Below are 11,305 nucleotides of genomic sequence, written 5' to 3' on the forward strand. Positions count from 1 at the left end.
CATTTTTATTTGTATTTAATAAAATTGCTGACGATTTTTTATAAATTCGATGCTTCCTTCATTGAAAATTGTGTTATCACAACTCTATTTATATGAAGAATTTATATTGATATTATCTCGTATAAATATTGCGCAAGATTAGCAATATAATCATTACAAATTTCGAAATAAAAATAAACGAATTTTTATGATTTTACCGAACGTACTTTTAAGCATTTGAGTTAACATTCCTGTCACGTGCAAAATTCGTTTTTTCTTTCATAAAGATAAATAAAGCAGGAATTATAAATACGCAAACATAAAAATTTTAAGACTATTCTATAGATTAGAATATGTATTCAATTTTTTGTGATGTTTTATAATTATATCTATTAAATTATGTTTTTATGTTGAAACTAAAGTATTACTCTCATTAGCGACACTGTGATGTAAACATGTAAAAATTCTGCTTCAGTCGTTACCTAGAAAGAATAATTGTTTCCGATAGCAATATATTAATCCATTAAACTTTTTACGTTAATTTTTAAAATTTTAATCCTATTGTTGGAACTTATATAAACTAGTATGTGTCAGAGTGGTATGATCAATTACAGCGTAATAGTATCAACAACTTGCCAGTCTTGTAAAAAAATCGGACAAATCTTTCTTTTTATTTGTATTGTATTTAATAATCTTGTTCGACTTTTCCATCATTTCAGAAATTTCAACGTTTATAAAACTGCGAACGGTTATAAAGCAGATAATCGTACGATTCAAATGACGAGATTGAAAAAGGTTCCTTTTTTATCGTCATATGGATTAATTTACTATTAAGGGATATTTGTAAAATCGTCAACATACATCATCATCGGTTGAATATCTCATCTCGACATGGCATAAATTTTTATATTACTGCAATGTGTGAGTGTGAACAACAGAATGTATTCTCATTGAGTACAGTGATAATGCAGCAAAAGGGTCCATTCCAAGTTTAAAAGCTCGACAAAATACGTAATCGTTAACGCATGTAAAATTACGTAGCAAAATTGCAATAGGTAATGTATGTCTCTATAATACGTGTATACATAAAGCATCATTTCGCCACTTTATCATAATCTTTCTGTTTCGTGTAATTAATTAACAATGCAATTATACGTTTATCGCATCCATGCTGCCACATGATGGATGGAAAAGAAAAAAAAAAGATAATTTTATAAACAGTCTTGTTAAAAGACCAAATCAATAAATACAGCTAAACGCAAAAATAATCATATGACAAAACAGGTTTTCAATCGATATTTTATATCTGAATGTTTCTAGCTACATGGATTAGAGTTTGTGCTCTTTTTTTCTACAAACACAAAAGTCGTATGTACCTCATATAAAATTTCAATCATTTTATCCATTTATTTACGCTCTTTTATATTTTAATTGTATCACTTAAAAACGATTCCTGTGTAATATATTATATGGTAACAGACAGGCCCTTTTGTCGTATGCTCACTGTAATGACATACAAGGAAACGAAAGCTTAGCTATAGAGATCGTCATCTCCATCATCTTGAAAGGTTTGATCGCCTTGCGTGTTATCTTGAGCACCGCCTGCTCCACTTTGTGGAAATCTGCAAATAATTTTTTTTAAGATAAAAGAACATTTTTTATTACGTACAAATTTTTCTATTGAAAATATGTGCCGTAATATTAGCATTTAAAAGAAAACAATGTTCACAAAAATGTATAATTAGTTTTATTCTTTTAACCCTATAGTGCTACTGTAGATGAATTTTCACCCAGATGCTAATCAAGTAGTATAGTTTTTGTGTTATTAAAATTTTGATAATTTAAAATATTTAATATATTTTTTAAATTAAAACAATATTTAATCGGTGTAACATTTGTTTATAACTTGTAAAGTAGAAAAAATGTAAAGAGATTTTAAGTAGAAAAAAATTTCTTATAAATTTTTAGTCAGAATAGCATTATCGCCAGAAAAATATAAGTAGCACTCTAGGGTTAACTATTGCATGTGCATATTGGAATTTTGAAAACAAAACTCGTACCTGAAATTAGTCCCGAATCCTCGAGATTGTTGAAGTGTTTGCGCGAACATTTCGTACTTGCGAATGTCATTGTCAGACACTGAACGACGCGCAAACCTCATTGCTTCCTCGAAATGAGCTCGCGTTATTTCTGGTACAGGATCATCCTCATCCATCTAAAAAAAATACGAAAGATAGAGAAATATAAACTTAGGATTGATGTATAAACATATATCAATAGCAACTTTTATTTGAATTATTTTAATTTCTGTATAGCTGTATATATCTTTTAATATTGCCAAAAACTGCATAAAATGCAATTATGAAAGAAAGTTTTTTCCTTGTAATTGGGAAATATTGTACAAGTTATCATAGGACGTTATAAAAAATAAAAAATGTATGTAAGAAGACCCTCTCTGCTAATGATTCGAATTAAGTCGAATGCTGACTCAGGTATGAATCATACAAGTGACGCGACAAAAATGAGTCTTTCAAAATAACACAAAAATGCTGTAAAATGGTGTAATACATTTTATAACAAGACATCTTACATCCATAGATGCGGATGGATTGTTTGCACGTTCTTTTTCCCTTCGAATTTCAGTTTCGATGCACTGTCTAATGGCAAGTTTGCACGCTCGCTGGCAGATTTCTGTCAAGTCAGCACCGGAAAAACCGTGCGTAACTTTGGCTATGTAGCTTAGATCTACGTCCTAAAAAAAAAAGAATTTTTTTAAGAAATACAAAAGAAAATCTGAACATACGAGAGACATTACATTACCAGTATTAAATATTTTTACATTTTTTAGGTAAATTTTTGGAATTATTACCTTAGCTACGGGCGATTTTCGAAGATTAGCGCGGAATATCGCTTCTCGAGATTTCTCATCCGGTAATGGTATGTAAATTAATTGATCTAATCTACCGGGTCGTAGAATTGCTGGATCGATGATGTCGGGCCGATTTGTCGCTCCGATGATGAATACATTTTTCTTTGCGCCCATACCATCCATTTCTGTTAATATCTGATTTATCACACGATCCGCTGCACCGCCAGCATCACCGACGGTGCCTCCTCGTGACTTCGCGATAGAATCAAGTTCATCAAAGAACAATACACAGGGTGCCGCTGATCTTGCCTGAAAACAATCCGTTGTTAAATGACGATCTTAAACTCCATTAAAGGAAATGTGTGAGAGAACTTGAACCATAGACATAGAAGATAGACTCCGCATGCCTCTTGCAGAGGTGAAGCTGACAGAACGATAAGAGAGATCGGTGTTTTGCCTCCCTCACCGTTCTGCCAGGTTCTCACCTCTGCAAGAAGCATATGGAGTCTATCTTCTATGTCTACAGAACTCACCTTGTCAAAAACATCTCTGACATTAGCTTCCGATTCTCCAAACCACATAGTTAACAATTCTGGACCCTTAACAGAAATGAAATTTGCTTGACACTCGTTGGCGATCGCTTTGGCCAACAATGTTTTACCACAACCGGGTGGACCGTAAAATAATACGCCTCTTGACGGTTGCATACCAAATTTCAAGAACTTATCAGGATGCTCCACCGGATACTGCGCGACGAGAATGTGTGTTAATAAATATGTAATTTAAGACTTATGTATGTATATTGGGCTTTGTGTCCGTTCTTACCTGTACCAATTCTTGCAACTCCATTTTGACGTTTTGTAAACCTCCAATATCATCCCAGGTGACCGTCGGCACTTCCACAATTGTCTCACGCAGAGCACTCGGGCTGCTTTTCGTCATTGCATACTTCAACGAAAAGATACTTTCACTTAGAAAACGATGGATAATAATTCGATATGAGATCAAGATAATAATTTACCTTAAAGTTCTCCATCGTTACTGCGAGCGAAGATAAAACCTCCGCGTCTATATGGTCATCCTCCAAATCTATGAGATCCATTTTTTCACGAATTTGTTGAAGAGCTGCTTCCGAACATAGAGACGCTAAATCGGCGCCGACATGTCCGTGAGTTTCTGCTGCGATCTAGTAATATTACTTCGATATTATTTTACGGGATAAAACAGGATTATTTTCATCTTTTCGGAATAATGTAGAATTAAATCAGCACCTCTTCTAAATCAACGTCGTCAGCGAGTTTCATATTCTTCGTGTGAATTCTCAAGATTTCCAATCGACCAGTGGCATCGGGTATACCGATGTCGATCTCTCTATCGAAACGTCCGAACCGGCGCAGCGCTCCGTCGATGCTGTTTGGTCGATTAGTAGCTGCCATTACGATCACATGGGAGCTTTGTTTCATACCGTCCATCAGTGTCAATAGTTGCGACACAATACGCCTCTCGACCTCGCCATGCGTCTATATAGGAAGAAATATAATTTTCATTTCAAAATACAATTTATAAAAGATATCGAGATTGACTTGGCGAACCTTTTCACGTTTCGGCGCAATCGCATCAAGTTCATCAATAAATATGATGGCCGGAGAATTTTTCTCGGCCTCCTCGAATGCCTTCCGCAAGTTGCTTTCCGATTCACCAGCCAGTTTGCTCATAATTTCGGGACCTGTATAGAAAGACGAGAGTCTTTAAATCTTGTATATGCCTTATATTTCTTATTTAATACTTTAATGATTAGGTTACGTACCGTTTATAAGAAAGAAAAACGCTCCGGTTTCATTTGCCACGGCACGTGCAATAAGAGTCTTTCCCGTTCCTGGTGGTCCATATAACAATATACCACGTGGCGGTTTAACGCCGATGGCTTTGAACAAAGACGGATGTCGCAGAGGTAATTCCACCATTTCTTTAATTTGTGCCAATTGTTTGCGGACGCCGCCAATATCGTCGTACCCCACAGCGTTCAGTGCTTCTTCCTCCTCCTGTAAATAAACATTTTTCATTGTCTCCGTCGATCAAAATATGTAAAAAATACAGTATATATTTTTCTGACCTCTCTTTTTATCGGATCACCTTCGCAATGTATCACTGTATCAGGCGCGACAATGCAAAATGGTCCTGGATCAGTTTCCACAACTTTAAATTCCACAGCTCGCATACCCCCTCGCACAATAAAGTTGTCGTCTTTGTGAATAGGACGGTATGCTTCCAAAAAGTACGGCTTTAAATAGACTTCAAATAGGTTTCTACAAAAATATATATTTTGTGCACATTATTTATAGCATCATAAAAGTAATAAATTAAAAGTATATACATAAAATAAAATTTTATAATAAGACAACAATTTATACGATTTTATTCCAAGTTAAGTATTCTAAACGATCTTATTATAGAATTGCTAATCAATTGTACAAGTTATAACATATAATTATAACATTATATTTATGTCTTATTAAGACGTGTGATTTTATATGAAAGCAATTCATAATAAGCAGAATCCAAGTTCAATTTCTACATGTGAACTCTCAATTTTATAAAAGATTAATTGAAAAATTTAAACAAAGTATTAAAGTAAAATAGTAACTCATTTCAAAAACTCATATTTTATCTAAATCTTATTGTCAAATTCAAAATAAAATTCACAGGATCAATATGTATACATATCGATATATCAGCTGTTGACAAAATAACAATATAAAAAAGGGTAAGTCTTATTGTGAAATTTACCCAGTAAGACCATCGACGGTGTCGTCCATTGGCAGAACATGAATACGTTTTCCGTATTTGACCTCTGGACACGCTTGTACTGAAACAACGTCGCTCAGACGTACGCGCAAGTTATTTCTGACAACACGATTCATACGGATTTTTTCATCTGGACAGGTATCATCTGAAAGTACGATGCACACTGTTTCCTTGCGTCGTTTACCCTTCAGTAGTACAGTGTCACCACGGAACAACTGCAACTCGTCCATTTTCGTCTGGGAGAGCGCGACCACAGAATTGTCATCGGCGATTGCTTCATCTACCAACAATCTGTTTGGCCTATCCTTCCTGCGAAGAATAGCCGTCGCTAAATCTCCATCACTGAAACAAAGATTAGCAATTGAGTATCAAATGCAATCAATATGTTATTATATTCGTTATATCTTGCTAAATTCTATATTTTGATATAAACATAAATATTTAAAAAAAATTTTTACTAACAAAAATAATATTATAAAAGTTATAAATTATAAACAATAAATGAGCAACAAAATATTTTTTAAATAAAAAAAAATAATTTTTATGATTGGAAAAATAAATTAAAATATGAAGGACAACATTCTTTCTTCAGATAATAAATTCTTTTCTTGAGGAACAATCTGGAAAAAATTATTCTATTTTGTATAAGATCTTCAAAATTATTTTTTCTAATAATTTGCTAAAAAATGTTTTCATAGTGAAACAAATATGTTCCTGAGCACCATTCATGTAACTTTTTTCCTAGGGTAGAAAGGTAAAAAGTGAAATCTTTAACCATTAAAGTTAATGGAGAAATTTTTCACTTTTCACCTTTCCACTCTAGGAAAAAAATTGCATGATTGATATCTTGTAGTCTGAAGAGAAAAAATTAAAAAAATAATAATATGGGTGTTTCATAACATGTAAATATAACTTTTTAAAAATAAATTTGGAAAACTTTTTTTTTAAATATTGTAATAGGCAAAAAATACCAGAACATTTATGGTTTTTATTAGCATATTTGTTATTTTATTAGGTGAATGTTATTCTGTTAATTATATTACTCAAAATTTTATTGAACTTAAGCAAATTAATTATTAGTGTTTTATAGTATAAAGAGCAGTAGGATATTTAAAAACAGAATATGGAAATTTGAACAAATAATATAATTAGCACAATAATATTTACCTAATATAAAATAAGAAGAGTCATTAAAACTTATAAAACATCTGGAATTTTTTGCCTGTTACAATATTGAGAAAATTATCAATATTTTGACTGAGTCAAATTAACCCATATTGTACATAAACTTTTGCGTTATTTTTGTGTCCTAAATTTATTTTTGAAGTTACATCTACATGATAAAACACCTATATATCTATTCTTTTTGCGCAATATTTTATTTATTTTGCATATCTTTTATTCTTGGTAATCCGTCAATATAATTTCAAAAGATGACACATAACAGATACGCGAAATTAATATATTTCTCAATATTTTGGGTACGTGACGCGAGTACAAGATTGCAGTGAGAACATTCGTGTACGTGTCCGTGATTTTCGCGTTCGTGCGGACGAGCCAGCTGACTCTGAAAACCGTAGAAAAACGGAGCGTCTCTTGTCTGTTTGTTTCGCATACAGCCATGATCGGATTGACGTGCCCGAAAATTGGTAGGCGCCGATCCGCCGCGTCCGCGGTAGCTAATCGAGCCGGAACGTCGCGTCGAGGGCGACGGGACCCACGACACCGTCGCTCGTCACAGCGAGCGCGGACCCTTCGCGAAAAAGCAAAGCAAAGCGTCACGTCGACATGATGACATCGTGAAATTGAGTGCCGCCTCGGCTGGCATGACACACGTCGCCGCGCGAACAGCGTGCGCGCGAGAAATCGGCGAGAGATCCGCCGCCGATCCGGCGCCAGGTCGGTCGCGGGTCCGTTACGAGTTTCCTCACCTCTTCGGATCACTCATCTTCAACCCTCGGTGCTCTCTTCACGCAAAAATACGAATCCGCACGATGCACGATCTCTCCGCTCGGTACGCGCAACGAGTTCAGCAACGGAGTCACAGACACAAATGAGGAAACCGTGCGCGATGGCTCGCTCTTCTACCGTTGCCGAATCATAGGGTAAAGGCGCGTCCACATCTCGCTGCATGAAGGCTAATATCTCATGAAACAGCGGAACGGACTAGCGCAACCAATCACAACTCTGCCAATGGCTGCGTTCAGCAGACTCAACAGTTGAATGAGCGCTCGCTGTTATTGGTGTATTCTTCTAAATCTGAAAGTCTGATTGGATGATCTAGAAGAATATCTCATCATGGTGAGTCTGCTAAACGCAGCCATTCATTACTCTGCCTTCTATTCCGCGGTTATAATTGGCCGCATTGCTTTTGTTTCGCTGTAAATATTACGTTATGACCGAAACCGATATTTCGTGAGTCGGGTGACAAGCGTGTCAATTGGTTGTGAGATAGAAAACGTTTTTATAATGTCTATCTTGCAACCAATAGACACGCTTGAAAAACTGACGAAGCGCGATAAAAAGCAGCGTAGTCAATTTAATAAAGATTATTCGGACAAACTTGCATAGTTGTCTGTTGTATTATGTATTGTATAAGAAAAATTATCCAAATAATGTTTTTATCAGGGATGCGCGTAAAATGCGATCAATTAGATTTTGTTACGCGTATGATTATGAGATCCAAATTTGTAAATGTTTCTTAAATCTCAAATCTCATATCCGTTTTTGTCTCGCGTATGGTAACATAATATACAAGATAAAGACAGATTTAAGATCAGAGAATCTATGAATTCAGATCTGTACAGTTATGTAAATTTGTCATTTTTTCTTCTTTCTTTTTCTTCCTGAATTGTCTTACGTACTGCTTCTTTATTTTGGCGTGTCGCTGCGTTATGCAAATAGAAATATTATTTTTTAAATAAACAAAAAGATGGGTTACGCTTTGACAAGGGCTAACGAGTAGAAAAATAAAAATATAAAAAAAAAATTATAAAAATTGATTGTTATTTTGTTCTTTTGTCTATTTTTTCAAATTATATAATTTATTTACGTAAAGTATACTTTAAATTAATAATTAATTTTTTAATTAAAATTATTAAAATATTAGGTTATTTGGGGATAAATGAGTTTCAAATTTTATAATTAATAATTCATGAATTTAATTAGCTGTTTACGTTAATTTATATTAGTAGAAATCGACATTTCTCAAATGTTTTTAAAATTGGACAAAATTTGGTCTATGAACCCCGTCTGTGCAGTTGTCTTCGACGGTGTATGGGACTTTATTCGGTTTACGTCACGCGTAGTTCGCGGTCTATGTAGAGCGAGAGTTCAATAAATATACACACTTGTCAAATCGATTTGCAATGGCCGGGATTAAAGGTTATTCAGCGCATTCCCAATTATTTTTCGCGCGCGCGGCTCCCCGCGGCGCGGATCTTCACGAAATGTCATCGCCGCGGGGAGCTCGCGCGAAATTTGCGAAAATCGGCTGTCAAAACATAACCTCATCGCGCCGTGTTGTTGTCATCGCCCGTTTGACATTTGCCCGTGAACGGCTCTCGCCGTTCAATCAAGTTCCATAATTCGACTTGGGAGTAACGCGTAATTTTTACGTTACAGTTCTCTTCGTCCTAATTACGCAAAGACGAAAATTGCAATGAGTAGAAAAACTTCGCTGTGTAATGTCGCGTCGCGTCATTTGCGACTTGCTTCCAGTGTTTATATTTTTAAATAAGCGATTGTTCATATCCATCGTTAGTTAGCGAAAGTTTTATATAAATTTGTCATCACAAACTAATTCAAGTCTAGACGACCACAAATGCATTATTAGATCTATAGAGATGTAGCTTGTAACACTTTTTAACGTGATACGTAATGATTAATTTTGTATTTTTTTCATTTCATGACGTTCTTCCCTCGGCGCGCTTTTATCCTTAAAACAGCGTAAGTAACTTTGCTAGCGAGCGATAAGATACTCTTTTTTTAAATTTATATCCAGATGCGTTCGGAGAACTCGTTATCAGCGCTATCACGTTGTTCCGTCCTTATCTAATGAGTAATATGGAGTGACGCCGTAGCACCGACAGCGTGTTCCTCGTACGCGCCTAACGCAAATCAGAATGATACCTGTTATTCAACGAAATGTAATTGTTACACAACATTGTTAGAAACATGTCTGATTACAGATTAGTGCTGCTAGCATTTGCCGGTTCCATTGGAATGACATTTGTCATTCTTGGTTGTGCACTACCGATATACAAGTGAGTGTATCTCTTTGCGTGTAACCGATCTATATATTTTAGATAATTCTTCTAGTATTACAGAATATGATACATATAATTTCTAGAGTATGGTGGCCATTTTTTGTTGTACTGTTCTACATATTGGCACCTATTCCGACGATAATAGCACGCCGCTACACAGATGATTCGGGAAGCAACAGTAATCCATGTTTAGAATTGGCAATATTTATTACAATGGGATTTGTGGTATCCTCCTTTGCTCTTCCAATTGTGTTGGCGCGGTCTCCAGCAGGCCAGCCAGTAGTACGTTGCATGCAAGTTATTATATAGAATATCATAAAATAATATCTTTGAGTTAAAATAATATATTAAAGCAATAGTAAATAACAATTATTATAATAAATATATAATAAAGTAATTTGATGTAAGTTATTTGTGAATTTATTTTATCAGTTAGATTGGCAGATTATTATTTGTATTTACAGATACAATGGGGCGCTTGCTACCTGACATTAGCAGGTAATATTGTTGTGTATTCCACTCTAGTCGGATTTTTCATAACCTTTGATCAAGATGATCCTGATTACAACATGTGGTGAGGTACTACTGCATCGTACTTATTCATCATGATAAAAATGTAAGTAATGCATGTGCTAGCTTGAAAATAACAAAGATTCTTTGAAATATTATCAAAATACATGGCAATTATTGATGAAATAAAATAATTATGTCTTGAAGCCTCATTTATGGTTTACTTTAAAAATGTAGAATTTGTACAAGAAATTTAAGACTTTAATAAAAAATATATTGTGTTATATATGATGTATTATAATGCATGCAATCGTTTCAGGTTTTTTATGAGATTAAGAGGAAAAAAAATATCAATCATGCAGTGCACTGACTGAAAGCTACATGTTGATTCTAAATTATACTATGGAACTTATATTGTACACAGTTTACATAATATAAACCTTAATATGGATATTCTGTCCTATATCGATGCTGACAAAAGAAAATAGTATAGTGCACTAACGATAGAACGGATGTCGGAGAAACTACGATATGACGGTATATTGGATTCCACGCGTGTTACAGAACAGCAGGGAAAAAAAATACATTTGATGTTTTAGATTTTTCGTATGGGACTATTCAGGATAAACCTGAAACGCAACAATGCAAGGATAATGTTGAAAATATTTTTTATTTAATCTAAGTCTTTCGTAATAATAATGGTAATAAAGTTACGATTTATTACTTCATCTCATCTCTCTTCAGTCGTCCCTGCAAAACCGTTCCTGAGATCATGTTAAAATAACTTTAAAATCATTTTTCGTATATGCATTATTTTTGCATATAATTGCTATTATATAGTTTTAGATGTAAACAGAAACAATTTGCGATTATT

The 11,305-nt window shown here is 34.4% G+C and overlaps 2 protein-coding genes across 4 annotated transcripts; one reads left to right on the forward strand and one right to left on the reverse strand.

Moving 5' to 3' along the window:
- Nucleotides 1–642: 642 nt before the first annotated feature.
- On the reverse strand, nucleotides 643–7,745 carry LOC105201179 (transitional endoplasmic reticulum ATPase TER94). Its single transcript, XM_011169107.3, has 13 exons — nucleotides 7,585–7,745; nucleotides 5,636–5,995; nucleotides 4,962–5,154; nucleotides 4,656–4,890; nucleotides 4,441–4,574; nucleotides 4,120–4,368; nucleotides 3,870–4,034; nucleotides 3,674–3,796; nucleotides 3,382–3,594; nucleotides 2,849–3,157; nucleotides 2,570–2,731; nucleotides 2,040–2,194; nucleotides 643–1,601 (listed from the first exon to the last, which is right to left on the reverse strand). The coding sequence occupies exons 1-13, from the start codon at nucleotides 7,599–7,601 to the stop codon at nucleotides 1,511–1,513; spliced, it is 2,406 nt and encodes an 801-aa protein (XP_011167409.1). The 5' UTR covers nucleotides 7,602–7,745; the 3' UTR covers nucleotides 643–1,510.
- Nucleotides 7,746–8,890: 1,145 nt separating this feature from the next.
- LOC105201186 (leptin receptor overlapping transcript-like 1) lies at nucleotides 8,891–11,159 on the forward strand. Of its 3 annotated transcripts, none has more exons than XM_039450691.1 (5): nucleotides 8,891–9,037; nucleotides 9,844–9,918; nucleotides 10,005–10,203; nucleotides 10,386–10,537; nucleotides 10,751–11,159. In XM_039450691.1, exons 2-4 carry the CDS (start codon nucleotides 9,878–9,880, stop codon nucleotides 10,497–10,499), a joined length of 354 nt encoding a protein of 117 aa, XP_039306625.1. In that variant the 5' UTR covers nucleotides 8,891–9,037; nucleotides 9,844–9,877; the 3' UTR covers nucleotides 10,500–10,537; nucleotides 10,751–11,159. The 3 variants fall into 3 exon arrangements, with proteins under 3 accessions (XP_039306625.1, XP_025991179.1, XP_011167421.1); XM_026135394.2 differs by lacking the exon at nucleotides 8,891–9,037 and adding an exon at nucleotides 9,049–9,259; XM_011169119.3 differs by lacking the exon at nucleotides 8,891–9,037 and adding an exon at nucleotides 9,343–9,601.
- The last annotated feature ends 146 nt before the right edge of the window (nucleotides 11,160–11,305 follow it).

The sequence above is a fragment of the Solenopsis invicta genome, chromosome 6 (assembly GCF_016802725.1).
Source record: "Solenopsis invicta isolate M01_SB chromosome 6, UNIL_Sinv_3.0, whole genome shotgun sequence".
Lineage (NCBI taxonomy): Eukaryota > Metazoa > Arthropoda > Insecta > Hymenoptera > Formicidae > Solenopsis > Solenopsis invicta.

Bases quoted from the DNA above. Each gene is read 5' to 3' on its own strand.
- LOC105201186 (XM_011169119.3), top strand. From the start codon at position 9,561: ATGACGTTCTTCCCTCGGCGCGCTTTTATCCTTAAAACAGC. The intron at 9,602-9,843 runs GTAAGTAACTTT...GTCTGATTACAG, and splicing joins GCTTTTATCCTTAAAACAGC to ATTAGTGCTGCTAGCATTTG. The intron at 9,919-10,004 runs GTGAGTGTATCT...TATAATTTCTAG, and splicing joins TGTGCACTACCGATATACAA to AGTATGGTGGCCATTTTTTG.
- LOC105201179 (XM_011169107.3), bottom strand. The intron at 4,035-4,119 runs GTGCTGATTTAA...TAATATTACTAG, and splicing joins ACGACGTTGATTTAGAAGAG to ATCGCAGCAGAAACTCACGG. The intron at 1,602-2,039 runs GTACGAGTTTTG...AATTATTTGCAG, and splicing joins GGATTCGGGACTAATTTCAG to ATTTCCACAAAGTGGAGCAG.